The 24,551-nt window shown below is 36.8% G+C and overlaps 1 protein-coding gene across 9 annotated transcripts in view; it reads left to right on the top strand.

Moving 5' to 3' along the window:
• Positions 1-24,551, top strand: part of MEF2C (myocyte enhancer factor 2C) — a 137,310-nt gene that overhangs the window by 71,410 nt on the left and 41,349 nt on the right. For all 9 annotated transcript variants that reach the window (XM_015849721.2, XM_015849723.2, XM_032441486.1 and 6 more), the window contains one exon: positions 1,711-1,914. In XM_015849721.2, coding sequence (XP_015705207.1) covers positions 1,711-1,914 — 204 coding nt within the window. The remainder of the gene's footprint in view (positions 1-1,710; positions 1,915-24,551) is intronic.

The raw sequence follows: 24,551 nt of genomic DNA on the forward strand, positions 1-24,551 counted from the left end.
CTGGTGATAAGTATTATGAAATAAGTATGTGCTGTACAGCACAGCTGTGTGGTTACTCTAAATGTTCAGGAGGACCTAACAGTAAACACAAACAGTGGCTTTAAAGACATTTGCTGGCGTGTTCTTTGATGGTGAGAAGCTGTAACATGCTAAATTCTGAGGTTTACGTGCAACAGAAACCATACTGTATAGAGACACTCCACCTACAGCACTGTGGTCAAAAAGTTGATTGAAAGGCGTTTTAGTTGATGAAAAATATGTTCAGTTAGTCTATTTTATTTTCTGTATGTTAGGCTTCTTCAAAAATATTAAGTCTATTAAGTATATGTCTTTCAACAAGTACATTGCAATTTTCCATAATCGGAGAAAATATTAAGAGTGTTTGAAAGATCAGGGGGTTTTTTTCAGAATTTGAATATAGTTTTGTTACCTATCACATTATTCATTCCCAAACTCAAAAGTCATTGAGACAGATGAGACAGAACTTAAAATCAATTACACATACTCGAGAAGAGGGCTGTGTAAAGTGTGTTTATAAAATGATTGAATAATTGTACTTAATGGGAATGAATTTTTCTTAGTGGTTCTCTGAAAGAAGCTAGAGAAACTGAAGTGACAATAAGAGGAGCGACATTCAGTATACATTTGGGAGAATAACTGTTCATTGTGTTGGCACACAGCCCCCTCTCTTTGAGATGGACAGCAAATAGGGATTAGAAATACTTACAGGTGACGTTTTCCATGGCATGACCTAGTGGGATTTAAAGGTAGGCTGGGGTTACAGTTAGCATTAACCTGCATTAGGAGTTTGATGAGATGAAACAGAAGTCTTATGAACCACGTAGAGAGGAATCTTCTTTCCACAGCATTAAAGTGCAGAGGTACTACTGCTTGTGGTCATTAAGCAACAAGTATGGAATGAGGCAGACATAAACTTTGTTGAGTGCCTGTCCTCATCAGATTATTAAATACCTTGCCTACGTGTTAAATTTGATTACCGATAGGTTTAAATACATATTTTACCTGAAAAAAAAAAAATCACATTTCAGAGAGATTTGTTGCTGGCCAACTAGTATTTTTATATTTAATTTATCATTCTCATTTTTCACATGAAAATGTAAGCACTAAATAAGATGTACTTAACTTTTTTATGTTATGTTAGATATTTATCCAGAAGTATCTTGAATTGTCTGAACATATCTTTTTTATACAACTTAAATTCTGTAGGAAATAATTCCTTCTGCTGAAAAACTAGGAGCTGGTTGGAACTGATTTAAGTGAATCGCTATCAAAAATAGGAGTTTATTGCATGCGTTCAAACTATTTGCTTTCATAAATCTAAGCTGCAGTTTTAAGAAATTGATGGGAAAGGCAGGGACAGCACAGGATGTTCAAGGCATAAATATTGGAGTCAAAAATTTACAGGGAAAGATGTAGCCCCAATGCTATGTAGTGCTACTTGAAAATGTCCCATGCCTTTTACCTGTACCTTGAGTTCTGTGCAGTGAGAATTAAATATGTTTCCTCACTTACATAATAAACATATTCTATTTTGAAACTCTATGTATGCACTGTCCTTCTGAATTCACTCTGTTCAAAGACTACGACAAGTATATACCAACTTAGGCATTTTTTAACAGCTCTTTTTTTTTTTTTTTTTTTTTTTTTTTTACAGCTCTTTTTTTTTTTTTTTTTTTGCTTTTCTTCCAGGTGACATTTACGAAGAGGAAATTTGGGTTAATGAAGAAGGCTTATGAGCTGAGTGTTCTGTGTGACTGCGAGATTGCTCTAATAATCTTCAACAGCACCAACAAACTCTTTCAGTATGCCAGCACTGATATGGACAAAGTGTTGCTGAAGTATACCGAGTATAATGAGCCGCATGAGAGTCGAACGAATTCAGATATTGTTGAGGTAAGATTTTGCCTTCTTGGAGTCAGACAGGCCCAATCACACTTTCAGAAGGGTCATAAAATGGTCCTGGGTGATGAACTAGCAGCAAGAGAGCAGAACACAGATGATGGCATGTTGTTGGGGGAGCTGAAGATGCAGTGCGAGATGCAGGAGAGCAGCAGAGACTTGAGGGGCAGTGTTTATTTTGTGAGCTGTGTTACCCTGCTGAGTCTGAGACACTCAGCAGATGCTCCTGTGATGGTGTCACCAGCCCTCAAATGTCCAGCTTTCTGTCCTGCTTTGTCCATGAGTCCCTTCCATGCCCTTAACACCACCTCCCTGCTGATACTGCATGTCTTATAGCTGCTCCCAATTATATGTTTACCGAAAAGCATTGCATGCACTGTCTCCTCACTCCAAAAGTTAGAACGTCCTCCAGTCAGGAGCTGAAAATATACACTCTAAAAGACACTCAAGAAAGATTCAGAACTAGTGCTGTAAGGTATTCGGGTGACATTTTTAGAAGCTTTCTGTTTATCTACAGAATTGGGAGAGTTTACAGAATGCAAGAAAAGTTTACTTGTGAGTTATACTGCTTCAGCTCTCTCTCATACAGAATGCTATTACCATAATATAATGATAACGCTATCAAAGAAATGCTATCAGAATGATGGAGACACCCTATAATTACATTTAAAAAATTGAACTAGGCAGGGCAAGTTGTATCTACCATTACTGGTAATTATTCATTAAAATTCAAGTTGTCCAATGTTAAGCACTAATATTTACAGAAAAATCTGTTTAATATCTAATTACATTAAGATTCAAACCATCCAGCATAACTGTAGCTTTCAATGATTTTTTCGTAATAGCAAAACATTCAGAGTAATATCTGAAGAACTGCTTATATGTCTTATAGAAGTCATTTTATCAGGGCACCTAAGCAGCTATTGGAAGGATGTGGTCTTGTCTTGAAAATCAATAAAACTTATTGACTACCTTAGTCTCCACACTTAAATTACTTCAGGTGATTTAAAAGGTGTTAGTTCCCAATTTTTAAATAATCTGGATGCTGCTGTGACTTTCAGAACTGGCACCCACATTATTCATGTACTTGTTATTGGTAACAGAAGAGAGAATGTGTGTAGGCTATATACAAACTGTTTAAACTGAGATGGTATACCAGCACAATAGGCATCACTACACTTGTTGCAATATGCTATGGTCCAACCATAGGTCAGCAAATATTACAGTAACCTACATCACTTTCAATCTATCCTTAAGCCAACATATAGGATTGTACTGTTCTGCTTCTTCTGCAATCCCCCATAGATTTTCTCCTCTGTTAGGGAAAGATCAGGTTCTGGCAACAGAAAATATGTATATATATTTGAATTAGGATAATGAAATTATATCATTTCTTTCTCCTTTCCATCATCTGTTTTCCTCTCTTACTTCAAACCTCTTACGAAGACATTAAGCCTTTCCTGTCACCCAGCACTGGTTTGGCCCATGTCCTGTTCAACAGAATTCAGAATCTGTCCCCAAAATAATTCCCTGTCCTCTTTTAGTGGCAGAAAGCCAGATTATTCTTAGCAGGAAAAGTTTCCTGTGATATCTTTACTTCTTCCTGCAGGATTTCTGATGGGAATGGGTGAGTAAGCCAGTAAGCTAGAGACTTATTACTTGTTTGCAATGAATGAAAACTTCTGGCCACAAGGGCTTTTGTTTTTTCAAGGTACTTGGGTGGAAATATAAAATTTAAGGTAATGTCCATTTTATTATATATTTGAACTTTTCAGAAGGAACACTGTACCAACCAAATTTCTTCCCTTCAAGAATAGTGATCCAATTCATATCGGTTTACAGTCACTTTTGCATACCAATGCATAATTTTCTGACAATATTCAAAATTCTGTTAGTATCCTTTTTCACTGCTCTGAAAGCAGTGACCAAATGAAAATAGGTATCTGAAATAAACATTCTTTTATTTCATTAGTCTAGGAAAGAAGGGCATTTTTTATGGTCTTTTTTCCATTTGTTTTGTCAGCTCTGAATTAAATCATTTGACTGCTGTGCTTTTATGGTTTTCAATGTTCTATCTGCAATGCAAAATACATAAGCCACGCAAAGGCCAGGATCAAAGGAATTCTTGTGCAGAATAAAGTCCCATATTACCACGCCTTGATAATTAACAATATCAATTAACAATAATGCAATGGAAGACCAAGGCCCTCAGGAATATGCAGTTTGAAAAATTTCTTGACTTGGTGTAGCTTGGATATTTTTAGATACAGGATATAAATCTGCCACATATTTAAATATATAAATTGAACAGTCAAAGTGTCTACATTACACATACTTTCCTTGTAAGTAGTCCATTTTTTTAACTTTGTGACAGCTAGATTTCGCACTTACAATTTTTTAATCTTGTCCTTCTGGAGCAATAAGAAACTTCTGAGAGTCAGACAGTATTATTAAATCTCATCATTTTTAATTAAATGACTGTTCAATACCTACATTTCAATAGAAAAATAAAGGGCATAACTGTGCTCTTAGATTTCTGCATAGATTTAATGAAAACTTTTTAAAAATTTGTAATATAACTTCTACTGCAAAAACTCTCTAGTCCAATTTCTATTCACTTTTGGCAAATAATTAACCATTTAGGTAATTTTCTACTTGCAGCATAACTATGCCAGCATGAATTAGAATATGGTATCTTTTAATACTTGTGATGCTGCAAATGGAGCAGTTTGGTCCTACTCAATGTACTGCTATATAATTTGATAGCTGGTGTGACGTAAAATGGAGGGAGAGGGAAGAGAGTATTCTACAGCTCACTAAGTTCTGTGTATTTATTTTTTTTTTAACTCTTGGTTTAATTTTTTTTTTTAAGGTTGTACTTTCCTTACACATGTAACAATTACATTTTTAAGCAATATGGACGTAACTAAGATTGACTTTTGCAGTTCCCTCATTCAAAATGGAGTATATTAATGTGCAATTTGGCATATCTGAATTCTTCACCTCCTACAAATTATCTACAGGCTGAATGTGTTTCAGTATTACCCAGTAAATACACTTACAATTTCCACTGGTTACTAAAAATTAATTCACACTCTTGAAGGAGAAAAGATTTGCATTCAGAATGCAAGTTGTCCATTTTAAGCAACAGTGGCAACTACTTCAAGTCTCACTGAAAACTGTGTGGCAGTTTTATGATATGTATTAGTTCTGCAAAAAAAGGATTCATTTTGAGACTTCTGTTTAGAGTTAACTGGATTCCTAAAACTGAAACTTTTATGTCCTCACCCACCAAACCACTCACGCCACAGACTTTCATTCAATTTTCCTTCAGTTAAAAGCTGCGTGCTGGTGGCTGGATATAGTAACTTTAAGAAACAGCAGAGTCTGTGTTGAGTTGTTGTACCTGTGTACGCTGAGAAGGAAAGAAGATTTTCATCTTTATGTTAACTTACCAGTCTTGTATGTAATAAACACTAAAAATAATGCATTCAGCAGCTCTCATTTAAAATCCTGCCATGCAAGTACTAGAAGATCTGTAATTGTTTATTTAAAACTGAATCCTGAGGCAATTATCACACTTTTTTGAGGGGGGGTGGGGAGGTACAGTAGTTTTCTTCACAAATAGTTACAGTCTTTCCTTAGAAGTCTGTCAATATCTGCTTTAACAGATAAAAAAAAATACCTTTTAGGTCTGTCATTTAATGGCAGCACAATTGTATAGAAGAAGACTTCTTTTTAGAAGTGAAGAAATGGAGAACAAGAGTGTCAGATTTACAGCTAACAAGTACCTGCATTATGGAGTTTTTGTGCTTATTTAACATAAGGCTCTATCCTCTCCATGCTTCTGTAAAACAATAATATAGCACAACTTATTTCAGTGACATTTCTTTGTCACTCAGCAATAAGTAAGAATAGAATGTGATACCACAGCACTGTAAGCCCACCACTTAGGAGCTCAGAAAGGACATCCCTCTTTGATCAGAGGAGTATATTTTAGAGTATAAATACAGAGAAGTGCTTTGAATATTGGCAGCAAATATAATTACAGAGTTAGCTATGCTGCAGAAATCTACTGTGGCTCTTCATCTAAGCCACCAATCTTCTGATTTAAGGTGAAATTTCCTGCCTGTTTTCTCTCAGTGTCCCTGCTTCCTTGTCACTTCTTTCACATCAGACTGCCAGCTCAGTTTTAGCAGATCTCTAGTGAGTTTTCACTAAACCTTCTTTTTGATTCTGTTTGATTCAGACACCAAGTCTAATACTCTGATCCTTACCTGGCATGCACATAAATCATCTCTCCACAATTCACTAGCCACTCCACCTTTCAACTCTTTTTAGGCCCCTGGTACATCAGTTTCTTTGACCCTCCTGCTCTTATTGTCCCATTTCTCCAGCTGGCTCCCACTCCCCTGCTGATTCAGTGGTCACAGCATTTAATTCAAGTTCTCCTACTAGGTCAGCCCTTTCAAATTCATCCTATTAACCATATCTTCCATTTTCTGGCACAAGTACATCCACCTTCTCACTTCCCCTCTGCTTTACCACTGATCACTGGTAAAGAGCAAAGAGGAACAACACAAACTTCAGTTTTTCTCTTTTCTGTCCGACCTTTAGTTATCAATTCTGATTACCCTCCAAGATCATCTTCGAATTCTGTAAAGATCATTCTTTAAAACTCTCCTGCTTTCTGCCTTTATCTCTTTCTTTCACAGTTACCTTTTTTCAACTAATCCTTTCTTTCTACTTTTCTTCTTTCTAAATCATTTTTACGCACAGAAGGAATACAAGCTCCCTTGCAAACACTTACAAATAGTAAGAACTCAACTCATACAATATAATGCTGTATCTTTCTTCAATAAAACCTTACAATAATTTGGTTTCTTGGCTATGCATTATCCTAAACTTGTTTTGGTTTGACTTTTTTGGTGTTACTTGCTTCTTTTGTTTGTCTGTGTGTGTGTGATTTCTGTTGTTTGGGTTGGGTTTTTTTTCCTACTGAATACTTAGAAGCATAGCATGCCCTTTCAAACTCTTTATCACTCTCACAAAATTTACAGCCCTACTTCAAACATGTCACAGTAAGAACAGTCACAAAATAAGTTCATGATTATACCATAACAAGATTATCCACGTAAAATATATTAATGCTGCTTCAGTTGAAAAATGAGCACCTTTGGACCAATTCTGAGGCTCTCCTCATCTTTGATTCATCCTTGCTTTCATCTTTCTTAATTTCTTGCCAGTTGCAGTGCCATGCATTCTTTTTTTTTCTGTTGCCCTGTGCCTTCCTGTGTAGAGAAATGCTTCTGTCCTCTTCCTGTTCTCTCAGCAGCTGTTCCTTCAGTATGCATGATAGGAATCACATTACATTCAATGCCCCACCATCCTTTTCTCAATCTAATTGGGTAAATTTGGAGAAACTTGATTAGAATGAACTCCTAAGTGTGAAGATAGTGAAGACTGTCAGGAACTATCCTGAGCTGCCTTAGGGGACTTTAATTAGCCTATGGCTGTTGTGCTGGTGTTGCTAGTTGTCTGTGAGGAAAACAAAGGGTAGTTCTAATTCACAAGCAAAAGTCACAATCTTAAATAATTCCAGAAGTTTAAATCCTTCCTTAAGGAATCTAGCATTGTCTTTTCAGTGTGATTTGCATATGGTGATGCATCTTCATTGCTCTTGCCTGCTGCTAAATTGACTTTTTGCAGAAATGTCTGAAAGGTCTTTTCCAACCCAAACCATTCTTTGATTCTATTATATGATTCTGTGTAGAGTGGTGGAATTCATAATATTGCTCATGTCTGTGTGTTTATTACTGCTTACCAAGAAAAAAACTTTGCTCTAAAAAGTGCATAATGAAAACACACAGCTAATCATAGAATCACTGAACCATAGAATAGGATCATAGAATCACGTAGGCTGGGAGAGACCTCTAAGATCATCTAGTCCACCTACCACCAATACTGCCCACTAAACCATGTCCTTTAGTACCACAGCTACATTCATTTCCAAAGCTTTGTAGAAGAACTAGTTTAAATTGAGAATCTGATAGACATCTATCATGACCAACAGCAGAGTGGTAAGATGCATGAAACAGTGTTAAATTTCCAATGACTCTCCTTGAGGCTTAGAACTCAGTACATCTTTAGCACATCAGAAGGCTGGAAAGGATGAAGTTCGCATTTAGGCAGCAGAAGTTGTGTGTATGAGACAGGCTGCAAGGGCAGTATATTGTGCATGAGAAGAATGCCACAGTCCTGTTTTGCTGTTGGGCTTAATGCATGTTAACCCACCAATTCTTACAGGTGTGCTGTGGGTTCTGCAGCACATGTAGGATTAGTCACTTGGTGGGGAAGTTCTGAATGAAATGAAGGGGAAAAAATCATTCTGTCAATTATTTCTAAAGGTCACAGAGCTAATGAGTAGCTGGGAGGTTAATTAGATTCTGAAAGCCTCTTCATATCAATTAAGACTCTTATCTTTATATTTGTAGTAAATAAGCCCATATAGCTCTCTAACTGTGCTCCTTTGAGGACAAGCAAGGCAACTGTTGGATTTTGTTTAATGTAATAAGAGTATTTGCTTCTCCTGGCATCATAACATAAAACTGAGTATAAACAAGCTGTGAAATATACATCAAGTCAGTTCTTCAGTTGTTGAAATCAGTGGAATTATTTCAGCTACCATGGGCTGAAGATCTGGGGCATTGTAGAAAGTAAACTTGTATGTAAGAAAGGTTATTCAGGGTGATCTAAAGACAGTGCAGTCTATTGGATACTGCCCTGGACCAGGACTCATGAGACTTACATTTTATTAATAGCTTTGCCAAGTACTGTTGTGTGACCTTGGACGAGTCACATTTCCTCATAAAGCTTCAGTTTCCCTATCTGTAAAATGGGAATAGCGTTATTGATTTCCTTTGTAAATTGGTTGAAGACCAGCTTGCTAAAAAAACAGCTACTATTACCAGTTTCCACAGGCCAGGAGATGATTGGACAGGGTCAACTGGCCAAAGAATTTCATTTAAATGATGATTTAGGGTTTTTAAATATTTGCTTTTCTTTTCATTTTTAGTAAACGTAAGCCAAACCATTATTGCTAACCAGATGTATGACATAATCATGGGATGTGCTTTAAGATTTTTTTTTCCTTACTTTCTTTCTTTTTTAATATTCCTTTAGTCTTTCACTGCTTGCCTTTTCAATTTCAAGCCTTTGGAAAACGTGTTTGTAATCTACAATTCTCACAAGAGTTTATTTCTATATTTTTGCTATTCGAGATAAGTACAGAAAGGTCATGGAGAGGAAAGTATACTGTCTTTAAAAATGTTTTAAAATGTCCTCTCCACTTTATCAATCTTAATTTCAATTTTTCAAGCAAATAATTAAGAAATGAATCTTTTAAAATCTGATAATCTTACCTAAGCTCATTAGTCCATTAATTTGGACTTTATATTAGCTACAAGATCACAAGAAAAATTTCAAAGCAGGAAAATTGTTAAAGTCAGTTATTTTCTGTCCAAATTAGTCCCTTTACTGCATTCAATAAATATATTTTCTTCTTCTCACTTATGCATGAGGTTTTTTACTCTTACTGTCCACAAACTATTATATTTGTTACAAAATAAAAGGTCAAGTGTAGATATTGCTTTTTATTTTATTTTAAATATACCTCTTATTAGTCCAGTAAGTGAAATATAGAGCTGAGAGAATGAGTTGTTTTCTTTTTTTCTTTGTTTTTCTCTCTATATCTCTCTTTTTCTCAGAAAGGCTAGCTTTCCGCTATGATATATTTGCAACAAGGTTTTGGTTGGCATGAAACATATTTTTTAATCCTAATAGATGTCAAATGAAAGTGAAGTAGCTCACTTGATTAACTTGCTTTTCCATAATTAGAAGTAGAGTGTAGGGATAGAGAGAAGAGAAATGGATGCAAATGGAGGAACCTTCTGGTTTTTACTTATTCAGGATCAGTCCTTATCACTGGTCAGATTTTCCTTATGTTATTTTTCTTTTATACTTCTGTTCTTAATGATCACTTTAAAAACATTTCAATGTTTTAGGGAATGTTTTGGTTGGTATTTTGTAAAAAATGATGGGATAGCAAAGATGAAAATTATAGGTAGAATATACATGTGTTTCAAATCTTTTTCACGATTCCTTTCTTTGTCAAACTGGGAACATAAATCTGTATGTCTGAGACCTCAGTCTATTTCGCAAATGACTGTTCCTTTCTCCAAAACATGATATATTTGGCCGAGAAACTGGAAAAATCTTACATGTCTGTGTAACATTCTTATAACTTAATAGCTCCAAAGTTTTATCCCAATCTAGTCATTGGAGAACGTTCTTTGTTTTTGTAGTCACTGTTTCACATAGTAACATCTTGTTGTATTTTGGTCTGTTTGCCAGAGGGTAGGTTTATTTTTAAATCCCTGAACTCCGAATTTTCTTTATTTTTCCAAGATTGGAAGCAGCTGAAACGCCTGGAGTTACAGGTTGAAGGGCTTGCTTCACAATGTGGGATGGGAAGCCTCATCCCCTCCCCCTTTTGTGTTTTTCTTTTTTCAAATTTTCCTGACAAATGTCTCTCAACTGATATTCATCTAAAAATAGAAAACTGCCTAACTAAAAATAGCTTGGCTCTCAGTCTTGCCAAGGAAAATGGAGAGGAATATGCGTGGAATAGAAGGCTGAGTAATCCAGCTCTATTCATTCACAGATCCCTTTGAGAATGCAGGCGATGATAAAGTGCCCTCAAAAAACCACAGGCCTGACTTGCTCTCTTCAGACTCTTAGGTGCCAATAAACATTTTAGCCCAAGGATATATATATTTTTTTTCTCATAGATCGTAAATACTTTCTAAAAGACAAGGCTTTGTTTCACAGAAGCTGACTGTCAAAAATAGCTGACTTTCCTAAGGTTCCCCCCCTCCCCACCCCCATCCCCTTTTTTTTTTTTAACTTTCCACATGTTTTTTAATTTATTTTCAGATGAGCAATGACTGCAATGTTCTGTCAGAAAGTACCATGAAATGTCACATATCCAGTCCAAATGAATGAAAAAATAGATACTTTTCATTGATTTCATACTTTGGATCATACCCTCAAAAGTTCACTTACTGCTAAATAAAAGTTTATTACTGTGATTCTGAGCAGTGAAAGCAAATGAGTAGACAGATGGCTAGTTTCACTCAGAAATTTTGCTTGGTGGCCTGGAAATTCTTGTAATACACAGGTCAATGTTGTTATTTGTAATTTTTCGTGTATCTGAAACTTGGATTTATGCAGGAGGATATAAGAGATATAAATAGCAAGGGGGAGAATCTAATTAACTTAATAATAAGCCTGTTGAGAACTCTGCAAAGCAGAATGTTTTCATTTGGTAGTTGTCACATTAGAGAAAGCAAATGTCATTTTGGGCAGCAAAGGTATTTGTACCACCACTGTGAGGTATCACATGTGGTATCAGCTATAATGACAGCAGAAAAGACATCAGGAAAGGCAGAACATGTTATTTAAAACAGGAATATTTGTTGTTAGTCTGTATGGAGTTTTTGTTGTGGGTTTTTCTAGTTTTGTGTTGTATTTTTATTATTTTTTTTAATCTGAGTAACCTGGTCAAACACAGCAACAGGGTGTGGAAATGTCAGCACAGTTCACAGGGTTATTTGGGCCTGAGTATTGTTTTGTTCAGTTCCTGTAATGCTGCTTGTGATAAGACTCTGGAGACAAAGGATGATAATTGATGGAAGGGGACTTAAATCACTCCAAAAAGAATCAAGGTCCTTGTATTTGGGTACATCGACTCTTCTGGCCTCCTTCCTCCTCCTAAAGCGTTTTTGTCTTCTTGCAAGTTGGCCCCCTACTGCTCTTTGTAATGGAGGCAGACCACAAGTGATTCCTTTATGCAGTATACAGGGTGTAATTGTGTCTGTGTGGTGTATTAGTAATTAGCAAGGCTGAATTCCTGTATTGTATCTTCACTGCAAGTTTGGAAAAATAGGGCACACTACCCTACATTACCATTTTCAACCTAGATAGTGAGCTACTTATTGCTGTGTTCCAGAGACAAAAGCTTTTGTGAGCAAACCCATTTTTCATTTTCAAGACATCCCTGCTTTGAAAGGTAAATACAAAATGAGGTTATTTACCTGGATTCTGCACAGTAATGCAATCAGAAGTGTAGTAATACCAGGTTGTTGTCTATTTCCTCACAACTGTCTTGAGCACAGACAACTGGACTTGCCCTCCTGTTCTGACAGACTTTTTGTTTTATTGGACTCCCACAAGCTGTCAGCTGTTCCCATCAAACCACAGTTGAAGATTGTGGATGCTGAGATTCCTGCAAAATCAGCAAGTGGTGCACAGTTTTTCACATGCTTACAATGAGTTCTTTAGTGTACAGATGTTCCCAGATGCTGTCCCTTAGCTCCTGCTCACAACTCCTTCATTATCAAAAACCAAGGAATGTAAATTTCACTGATCAGGTATATTTACACCCCCAACTTTAAATCTGGAGTGGTCAATGGGAACCTTCAAAATCATCTGGTTACAATTTTGCAGACAGCAATTTGTGCACATTCTATCACCTTCTGTAGAAAGTAATAGCATAATAGCTCTTCTTTCTACAAACATTTATAGAGGTCCTGTTTCAGACTGTGGAACACTTTGAGAGGAGAAAGCTGAATGCTCCAGTAAGAGTACACAGTGTCATAGCTTTATTTTTGAAGCAGTTTTAAAGGTAGCAGAATTGAGACCTAAATTGTTCATACACTGAGTAGCATTCATGCGTCTATATGGAGAAATAAATGAGCAGTAAATATGCTTCCATGCCATAAACTTAGCAATAGGCGAGCCCTTTCTTGAGTAGCAGAGGAACTGTGCAGGAGATGTTTCGTGAAGAAACACCAGACAGGATGGGGATACAAAAAATACAGCTTCATGCCTACTCTACCTCACCTTCAAGAGAGTTGCTTACCTTACCCTTCCACACTGCATGAAGCAAAATTCCTCCATGTTTTTTCTCCCCAGGACTGCAGACAGGTAACTCTATCTGTTTTTGCGATACCTTCCCGCTGTTTTCACAGCTCTGGCAAATGTTCTGTTAAACTTCAAAATATGCTGACTTTTCTCCCTTTGTTACAGTAAGAGCATCAAAATTAATTATTTATTTGTGTACTATAAAATTTGCATTTGTCCTTATGTATTATGTAGCTAATATTGATTAGGCTCCACTTGCCCAGAATCCAAGGAGTCCGTATGTGTTTGTGTATATAAAAGACAATTGAAATTAATGTAAATTATCAAATTTGCAGGGCTATAAAACCTCAAACACCTATCCTTTATTGTTCTGCATTTTTAATACTCACAAGTCTAGTGGTCATCTGTGAATTAATTTCCACAGGTCAGAACTGCTAAGCCCTCTCTGGTAGTTAAATCTTAAACAGACATTCTTCCTTGAACAACAACAACAACAAAGACATTTAAAACAGGGTTTCAATCAGCATCTTCTATATGTTGTAGTTTATAAATCCACAACTTTACATTATTGTGTCTTCCTTACTTAATATTGCTGTGGGCACTTTTGCATACAGCTACCTGTTAATGAGGGAGTAAATACAATATTAAAAGAAGTTGCATTATCTGTGATCTAAACTTTAATTAACTGCATTAATGCATTTGTGTGAAAGGGAGCAGTGTTAAAGAGGAAAAAAAAATGTGATATATTGAATAGGCTTGCATTAGAAAAAAAAATCTCAAACCCATTATTTATATCATCCTGTGTGATCTATAGACAACTATAATTACATTTTATAGTGCACTGTTATAGAAATGTGCATGCACTTTACTTTGGGTTGTTAAATATACGTTTATTTCTTTGATCAAATGTTACAGCACACCGGCTGTTCAAAGAAAGCAAATTATAGAAGAGTCAATAAGAGTATTTTAAACAACTCACAGCTGCTATAGATTGATTCAAAAGAGATCAAAATCTTGACAAAGAAGCAATTCCTAATGGAGCATATGTTGTTTAAAGTATATTTAGCTTACTACAAAAGAATCATAGCTATAACATGACCAAACATAAAAACACGTAATTTATTCTTTCATAGTTATAATCCAAGGCTTGGTTATTACATACTTCTAGCATGTTCAAACAATTATCAATAAAATAGAAGCTTTACACTTTTGTCTCCAGCAGCTGTAAATGTGCACTTTAGCATTTAATCTGTATTTTTGTAACCTACTGAAAAGAAGCTTTTCTTCTCAAAAGTAAATTTTCCTACAATCCATATTCATAGTTTAACTCAAGGATAAAAAAAATTATAATTATGCTTCATTCTTTCCATTCCATATCTTAAAGTGTTTCACAGAAGTCACTAAACATAAGCTTTAAAATATGGCAACTAAGATCATTATCCCAAAGCATAAATTGAGACATATGAACTTTGTGAGAGACCTTGTTATTTGGTATTGAAGGTACCTAGGGGCCAGTACTGTGCTCCTTTTGGATAAACCCAGTCTAGACCCAAATTGGAAGCTTTTTTCCCCCAGAAGATCCAGAAACTCTTAGTCCTCTACAAAGGTAACATCCCTGATGAGCATTTATTGAATGCCTGAATGCCCATAGGTCTTCATGGGTGGAGGTGTCTGCAGCCCTTGGAAAGCAGTGTTAACTTCTGATGAGGGGTAGGATTACTGAAACTCTGTTTGTTTGGTCTGGATCTGTCACACACATCCTAGACACCTGTTGCCAGGCTTGGATCCTGCTGTGCAGTACCAGGCTTTTAGTGTGTCCTGTGTAGGAAGCCTCATATCTTAACAGTTGGAGTGCCACTTTGGAGGTTAGGTGCCTAAATATCAAGTATTGCCAAATTGAGCTTTCTGTGTGCCTAAATCCTTTACTGGACTTGTTCCATAGCCCTTTCCTGTCACAAGGCCATTTCTTGCAGCAAGGGAATTACAGCAGGGTGTGGACTGCTTTTCATGGCTTCAGCGCAAACTCTTGGGTGCACATCAAAGCAGTGTGGCTAAAAGAGAAGACTCATTGTCAACTAGTTTTCTGTCCCTTTAAAAAATACTGACTTCCCAAATGAGCCTTAAGAAGGCAAGCTCTTATTTCTCTGCCCCTAGTTGTCTTCATTTATAGCTTTCAAATACTGGCAAGTATAGGAGATTCTGTCTAATAGGCTTCTTTAGCCAAATAGTTGAACTAGTTGGACCCTTGTAGATATCTACATTTGACCGTTCTGAGTGGAGCTGCATAGAATCACAGAATCATAGAATCATAGAATTGATAGGTAGTTTGTTTTCTAGAGTAAAACTCTTGACGGCAATGCCCATGAGGGTTTCACAGATGAAGCTGAGCAGGCTGTTTATGCTGTAGACTGAACTTAGGTGAATCACTGAGTCCTCAAAACTTACAGAAACCTCCCTCTCATGTGGAATAAATTTTTAATCCCTATCCCATTAACAAGTCTGAGAGTTCCTCTGTACAGTCATTTTTATAGAAAAAAAAATGTTATTTCCACCTCTTCTCTCACTGTCAGTGATGGAGCAAAAGAGCTGACCAAACATTCTGCAGTTAAGTTAATCTTCTCTGTGATCTCTGTGACCAATTTGGTAGCACAAATAAAAAACTCGTACATTCCCACTACTGCTATTTTATTGCAGGGTTTTGTGATCTGGTATACCCCAGGCAGAAACAAGAATCCTGCCAAGCTTTGGAAACACTGTAAGAAGGCTTTGGCGCAGTTTATTTCAAAGTTTCATGTTGCTGAGAAACTACATACAACCCTCAGGACTGTGGAAGTGCAGAGACTAAGAACAAAATTGTTCACTTCTGTAGCAGAGGATTTCTTATATGCCTGTTTCTTTCACACCAACTGGCCTATTTCTGGCAAAGATCCTAGAGCAGTCCTGGTTTTCACTGAATTTTTGATCCTTCTGGATACCTTTTTGTCCATTTTGCTTCTGTAAGTGCTATGTAAAAGCCTGGGCTTGTTGAAATCCGTCAGGATCTGCTTGCAGATTTTTGATTTTGGTATTTCTATAGTAAGAGTCAAAGCCACACATATTTTGAGGTAAGTTCATCTTCAGTCTTGCCACAGTCTGATTTCTTTGGTGCAATCAGCATTTGGTTGATTTTAAAATTCAAATATGAAGCAAATTTTAGAGGCACTGTGGTATTCCTGTATCATTCTGTGTGGAACTTTTTAACTCTTGTCTAAATCATTCTGTTGCATTGTGAATGTCCTGTAGAACTTAGGAAGGAGCTCTGGATGCTAACAGCAAGATAACAGCAGCAGATGGCCTAGAAAACAGCTAAGATAATGGAATAGGTAAATAAGCTTGTGTTTCTTGCTGCAGTACTGTCTATAGGAAATGCTACTGCTCCGTCAGTCAGGACAGTGGGTTCAGCCTAAAGACACAGGGAGATGTTACAGGTCTGTAATTGGTCCAGACATCCAGCATTCCTGAACTTGTGGACAGGTTGCTGTGAAGTTCATTCTGTGTGCAGAATAGAAATACAGAGAGCTGAAACCTGTATTCTTCAGTATGTAGGGCTCTACCATGTATGCAAGCTAAGAATGTTAGAAGAAAATAAATAAATAAATAAAAATGTTCCAAATGTTATTCACTTCTTAACATTTTTCTCAGTTTGCCTGAAATTGACAAAGATTAATTTTTTTCCTCTGGAAAACAGTCCCCAAAACACCACCTGTGTGTATGTAGCAAAATACTGTGAAATGATAAAACACAAAGCAAATCAGTTCTTTAAAACAAATGCATCCCTTAAGACTGCTGTGGGGTTTTGATTACCAAAAAAAAAAAAAAAAAATTTCAATTCCCAATGGGAAAAGCTTTCTTTCTTTCATGTAATGTGTTTTTTTGAGACGCTGGCTGAATCTGTCTGTGGAAACAGCTGTGACAGTGTTAATACCACTCAGTCATTCACTGTCTTTCCCCACTGGAGGTTACCAGCAGACCCAGAGGAGGGGAATGCATGCCCACCCCTCAGCTGCTACACCTCCATCACTCGAGTGTGGGATGAGCAATCTCTGGTTTCAGGGCAGTGCTGCAAGAGAACTGACCTTGCAGTGGTAGCAGGCAATCAAAGCTGGTGTGCTGGAGCCCTCACTGACACAGTGCCAGGCACACACATGGCAGTGCTCTCCATTCCTACCTCTGTCAAACTGTGGAAGAAAGGAAACAGTCTGACATCTTGCTCTATTTGTCCAGTTCTTCTGCAAAATGAATGGACTCCAGTGGAAGCATCTTTTGTAGTCCACAGAATTCTCTGTGTGGGAATGTGATATGATTAAAGGTTTGAAGATTTCAGGCAGTAGTGCTTAGGCTAGCCAACATACCAATTCTTCCTTACAAAACTATAATTTTGTCCAAAAAAAGAAATCCAATTTTACAATGAAAAGCCTTAACAGTTAAGATATGTTTAAACTGCTTCTAGAGAAAGCTGAAATTTTCACAAAGATGCTCAGTTTCTGAATGAAGGTTTTTTTGTGTTGGTTTTGGGTTTGAGCCCTTGGTGTTCTTCTTTGTCTATTTTACCCCCTTAGCCATGTTTTCTCTAGTACATCTGCAGACTTTGCTCCCATGTCCACATTTCTGGTCAAAATTTTCAGACTTGGCTGTGCCTCTGCCACTCCTGCTTTCTCAAGCAATGATAATACTGGAAACTGATGTGTTTCTCAAGTCTTTTTCCTTCACAGTGAGCTGAAAACCACTGTTGTAGTGTTAGTTTAACTCAGACCAAACAACAAAGTCTCAACAAAGCTGCAGAAGGTTTGTGAGGTCTGTCTGACTGCAGTAAATTCAGAGTCCTTTGTGAACGCACTGCAGTTAGCTTGTTTTTTTAAATGAAATTGTTCTTACAGCACCTCAGTTATGTTATAATCACACTTATTGTAGTAGGGGAAAAAAATTTAAAAATAGTGAAGTAATAAACTCCATCCAGGAAGTTAGCAACAGAAATGGGAGCTAAACTTCAGACTCTTGAGATAGATGCAAACAGCTTAACTGTTGATAATCCTGTGTAAAGACACTTTGCTTCTTTTGCCTCCATGATGGCACAATTTGCAGTAATGGAAATTTAGAACTTACTTGCCTTGAAAGCTTCCTGAATTCTCCAGAATCCATCTAATATCTGACCACTTTTTACTAAGTCTGTCATTTCTGATTCTTTTCTCTTGAGAGAAGTGTTTACTCCTCTCAAGGAAAAAGCGGAGTGATAAGAGCAGTATGATTACATTACCAAGAAACAAGGAGTTGCTAGAAGGACCAGCTTTCTGAGATACTCGTGCAGTCTTGAAGTTTTATCCAGCCCCTCCATACAGCTTCTGGCTGTACTCTTTCAATCCTTCTTTGTTATTATGTAGATATCTTCAGCTTTCAACTTGAAAAATTGCTATTCCTGTAAGATTTTCCATGTGAAGACAGGACCTCTTTCTTTACTTACTAGCAGATGATACTTTGCTAAATAGAACAAGTATATCATAGTCTAGATTTTAGCAGCTGTTTACTGATAAATACAAGTTGCACAAATGTTTTTTGGTAAATAAGATATAGTTTCTTGATCTAACAGGAGAAAAAAAAAAAAGATCAATGTCATCTTAAATCAAATAAAAATTCTGCATCATTTGAGTCATCTGTTTTCACAGTTAAAATCATAGGCCAATTTTTCCTCTGAAATGTACTCACTCTAAGCTTAGTGGAGGGACTTTCTTCCCTTTCTCCTTGGTGAAAACTTGACTTTATCAGCAGAACATTGAGTTGATGGTTATTGCTTTGTTGCTATTTAAGACCTCCATCCTGCAAAGGAACAGAAGTCTAGAGTTTCAGAGATCTAACCTCTATTATAATTCAGCATTTAAAAAACAAAATATTGATTTAGGCATTTTTACCAATGGATAAAACAATTATGGTACTATAAAAATATAAGAGGTTGTTCTTTTGCCTTTAAAAGGAACAGCTAGTCAGCAATGTTTGCTCATTGTCATACTGGTAGGGTTTTAGGTAATACCCTATAATTTGATCTGCCATAAAATAAGTGTTCAAATTCTGGGAAGGATTAAAAAACAAAACGGACAACAACAACAAAAAAGCCTTCTCTATTCAAAACATTGATACATTCAAGCTGTATATGGGAGACCTCCAAAGAAAACCCAGGTGCTGAGGGAAGTAGCGTTCTTGCCGCAGTGGGTGGCATTTTCACTGCCGAGTCAGTTCTACCCCGGTTCAGTGCTGCTGGAAGTACTCATCTTAAATGGAAAAAAACCATTGTGGTCATCAAAGATTACCTGGCCTCGTAATGAAGAGTGAAGGTGTTTGCCCCATGGTCTGTTGAATATTCCTTGCCATGTAAATTGTATCTTTTGTTGCAGCTTCCTTTATCAGATATATTTCTCATTTCTTCTCCCAAAAACTTTGTTTCTTAGTCTAGCTTTCACAAACTGACAATATATTCATCCCTAGATGGTTTCATTTTAATGATATGTGAAGCTGTCCTTGCACATACTATTTCAGAATCTCCTTAGGATATTTTAAATTAAAGTATATTTTGGATCAAAGTACATATCACAAGTATACTTCATATCAGCTGCCATACTTTCTGTAATAATTTTGTGACAAAATTTCTGTAAGATGTGTGTTACTTTGTTTATCTCGTTTCTCAAGTATTTTGAATATGCCATTTAGTATTAAATGTTCCCATTTATATCACAGAAAAACACCAACTGCCTTTGAAATAGTTAATGGTTTCCACAGTCAGTTATATCAAGCCCCACATATTTAAAATACTGTGTATTTGGAGAGATAGTAACACTAATGTAACAGACTTGGTGACACCACTGTAGATCTAGAATAACTCAGCTGGTGTCTTTACAGCTGTTCCAGCCACAGATTTACACCAGTGTAAATGAGATCTGACTTCAGTCTTGTATTTGTATACATGTCTGACTAAATTAGACAGAAATGAAAATGTTGAGGGCAGAGCTCCATCTGGAAGAGATGGAGTCAGTGGAGAAGGCTTACAGATAGACAAACATAAAAAGGAGGGAAATAACAACCTGTTGATGATTACAGTGTTTATTTTTAAGTGGCCTCATATTCCCTAAAGAAGCTGAGATGATTCTGCTGAACTACTGTAAAGTTTATTTTTCCATTCATACACTTTCTGTGTCTGGCAGCAAAACCTAGTACAAATCAAATATACTGTATCTCACAGTATCTTCTATTTTGAATATGCTCAATAAAGCTTAAGGAAAACCTGGCCATCTTCATACACTTAGAACATTTTAAAAACTCCGTGAAAGGCCTAATGTACTGGTATCATACCGTGGCCAAGGGGCCCAAGTCAGAGATGCATCTATTCTGGCTTTGGCCCATCTATGTATCCCTTGATAGAGAGTCTGCTTCCAGGCTGGCAGTGCTCCTCCCTATGAACTACTGAAAGGAGACTTAATGCAGAAGTGTTATCTTCATGGAGTCATCCCTCAAATACTAGTCCTTGTGAAACAGTCATTGGCTTTGCTAAGGCCCAAGGGACACATGTGTGGGTAGAGCAATGTGCAGGAAGAGTGTTGGCAAGAGCAGACTGAAACTTTCTGCCCAAATCTGCATCTTCTTTATTTCCTCTAGCTGAACTGAGCACCTGCAAAAAGGCCTTGGGAGAACCAGCCCAAGGTTAAAGTTGTGGGGCTGCTCAAGGAAGAATGATAATTATTCCATCCTTAGGTACAAGTGTCCTGAGAATGCCTCCAATCTAGCTAAATAATCTGCTGATTTGCAGTATAAAGCGCTAACAGCCAAGCCAATGGATAGTGCTGTGTTTTTACAGCAAAGCTGCACACAACTTTAGTTTTTACTCTGTACTTCAGTGAAAACACATTATTTAACAGTGCAGTAAATTCTGACTAATGTTTAAGGAGATATTTATTTATTTTTAAATAAGACTTGTTCTTTTTCTTTTTTAATCTTATATATATGTAGGGGTGATTTTATCAGATGTAGTCATAACTAGATTGACATTGCATTTATGCCACTAATTCCATCACTTCCAACTAATCTTGCATGTGAAGTTATTGTTTAAAAAGTACCATCCTTGTTCACAAAATAACATCTCTTGTTTTACCTCTTCTAATCCAACCCACCACCAGTATTGGGCTGCTCCTGTATTGCATCACTGCCAGTGAAATCTAATTAAGCTCACCTGCAAAAACGTGCAAAAAATCCTTGTTACTTTGAGCAAGAAGATGCTGAAACATGATACAGTAGCAGATGTGTATACATGTGCATAAATACATGCATAAATACATATTTAGGCATATTTGTGTTCACATTTGTGCAGAGTTCCTGTGCTCCTGCAGGCTGTGACCACACGAGGGCTGGAACTGTAGCAGCAGTGTGGGTGAAAGTGCTGGGGCTGGGACCAGGTGTTGGGCTGGCAGGTGTGGATGGTGGAGATGTGTGGCATTGCTGCAGCTCACACAATGCATGCCCTCACCTGCTTCTGCCTGGACCCATCTCTGCTGTCAAAGCCAGAGAAACATGATCTCCTCCACAGAGGGTTAGCAGAAGAATCCTAACTCAGCTGCCTGCAGGATTTGTGGGGCCTTCAGATCATTTGTTCTCTGATGATGGATGAGGATAAGCCTGAGGGATGAGGAAATATCCCTACTTAGAGTCCCAGAAATTATTAGGAGTTCAGTTCTTAAAAAAAAAAATAAAAAAAAATTAAAAAAAAAAAAACAATTTATGAACATAGTGATGGACAGAAATATTTTGTGCACCCTCTGGAATAATTGTCAGCATAGTGGTGTAAGCTTCATTACATGCATTAACAGAAATTTCAATACAAATCTTTAATGCTGGTGTCATCATGTGATTTGTTTTTGTTTCTGAGGAGACTCGTGAAGATACAGTGTTTAAATCAGTTGCTATGACATCTCTGAATCTGACTTGCCCATCTTCTCTCCATACTTCTGTAAAGTCAGCATTGCCCTGCATAATTTAAATACTTGCACATCCTGGATGTGGTTGAGCTTTAAAGAAAAGTATTGTACTTGACTTCTTTCAGGAAGCAAGCCCGTGCCTTCTCACCATCTCCAACCTTTCCACCTCCCCATAGGGGTAGCCCAGGAGACAAGGTGTGCAGTCTCATGTGGATGCAGGAGATGCCCTGTAGAGGGACATGATACAAGGTGAAAACTGATAAACACATTCAGAGGGCTGTGCATCCCCTTGGCTCGGCTGCACCAGCTGCACATCCTTGCCAAGCTCCCTGGTAATCAAGCCACATAGCACAGCTAAGGGAAAGAGAAGAAAACACCCCACTGTCCCAGTGCTCTTTCAAAAGGCTATTGATTAACTTGATTTTGTATCTGTACTAAAAATTATTATAGAGGATATATGTCTTGTAATGCATCAAGAGCATGAGTGGAAAATAATAGGCTGAACTGTGTAAGCAGGTGGAAATCTCATATTGTGAGGATCTTGCGGTGTACACATATAGACATTCATAACACGCTGGGTGATTATCCAAAAGCGAAGAGAAGCAGATGCTACTGGCAAAGGGTATCAGCATTGTTTGGTTTCACAAGAGGTGTGATTAGAGAAGGTACTTGAAGAAGGAGAGAATAATCACTTGGCATGTAAAAATGAGAGGCAAATCCAAGCAGACGGTCGGTGTATTGTTGTGAAATACACACTTAGTGTATTCATTTCAAGAAGAAAGACATGCAGAACCAGACAATGGAATTTTTTTTTCTTTGAAACTTAGGTGAAAATAAGGTAGTAACAAAAAGGTTAACATGTGGTTCTAGAAGTTCAGCTGTTATACAAGCCCTGTAGCTTATTTCAAAAAAAAGGTGTAAACCACAAAAGCATTTAATGATTTATACAAAAGAGGTAAGAAATGTTCCATTTTTCTCTTTTACTGGTATACATTTTTCTTTTTGTCTGGAGCTTGTTAGATAACAGTAAGTATAATAATGTTTTATCTGATTCTCCTAAACATGCAATTAAAGTGCATTAGTACCAGCATACTAGTTTATGTTCATTATTAAACGTAAAAATCTAAGAACTCTACATTAATGGAACATAAAATTTCAGATTTTAGTTACACAGAAGTCGGTGAATTCAGATGGATGGTTCCCATAGCAACCTATCTCTTCCTCCTTGTGTTTTTCATTCCACTAGAATCTTTCATTACTTGATTGCACCATACATTGTATAGTGCAATTTCATCATAAAATTTCATCATTATGTAACTGTGCAAGAGAAGAGAGTGAAGGTTGCCTGCTCTCTGCACTTGCTAACTTCAGTGTTTCTATTGCAAAGAGAGCAAACAGATGCTTAAATGAATCAGGCCCATTATTTAAATATTTCCTGCTTTTTAGAGGGTCTCCATAAATTTGGCTGGGTGCTTTGGCTTGGCTATAAAGCAACTGAACACAATAACATATGATTTCTTTATAATTGCTTATTGTCTGCCTTGCCACGTAGCTATGTGGCTCCAGTGAGCAAAACTGAGACCAAACCATTTTTCAGTTGTGGCTGGAAGATTTCTCCTATCAAGATACAGGAAGGTGATAGTGGAAAATAGAGAGCACTTGTAATTTTTGTCTCTTAACAGCTGAGTATAATATATCATGTTAAATCTTTGTGGATTCTCATGGTTGCTAGCAGGGTTATCAGTCAGAGATTCTTAAGATTCTTAAGGTAACTCCTGGACAACATGGCAGATATAAAAATCAGTAAAAGCAGAACTGTAATTCTTAATTTTTCTGCATTGGAAATTTTTATTATGGACAGAGATAAAGCCAACAAGGCCGTACTTCTCATAACACAAATCAAGGTAATGATTAATATTGCAGTAGCTGCTTGGGTCTTTCATCCTCAGGTTATGTAAGTGTAACACATAGAATAGACAGGTCAGAAGCTTTTGGGGACCTAATCAAGTGACCTGCTCTTTTACCTTTTGGAGCTAATCTAAGCATTTTGATGTCCAAATATCTGCAGCTTCTCAAGTCCCAGAGTGCTATGGAGATTGGATCCACATTATATGAAACTACTGAAACTATAGAGAAAGGAGAAAGTCCTCTACAATGATAAGCAAACTAAAAAAGATAAATAAATAAATAAATAAAATAAATAAAGTTGAGTTTCTGGTCTTCTCCAATCTTTCTGTTAAAATAAAACCAAAAGAAAAAGATAATTCTGCATAAACAAAGATTGGATAAAAATGAAAAGCTCATTCCTCTTCAAAAGCTTTCAAATTGTGATGATTTCCATTGTCTTGTTAAAATCAGACCCAGCTGATAGTGCCATATTTTCTTTTGTGCTTTTGTGGTGATGATAAATTTTGCATGAAATGAAAGTAAATAGTTGTTTATACTTCATTTTACAGCAACCAGTATGTCACTAAGTCAGCACTTATCAGAGATTTATAGAGCAGAATTTAGGCTGAACTGCTGGCATATGAGATTTCAGCCAAAGGCTGTTTTCCTTTAACCATTTTGTTTTTCATATGCCATGGCTGATTTTATGTTACTAGTGTCCAATGTAATTACTTGTTTAATTACTTGGGGGAAAAAAAAAAAAAAAAAAAA

The sequence above is a fragment of the Coturnix japonica genome, chromosome Z (assembly GCF_001577835.2).
Source record: "Coturnix japonica isolate 7356 chromosome Z, Coturnix japonica 2.1, whole genome shotgun sequence".
Lineage (NCBI taxonomy): Eukaryota > Metazoa > Chordata > Aves > Galliformes > Phasianidae > Coturnix > Coturnix japonica.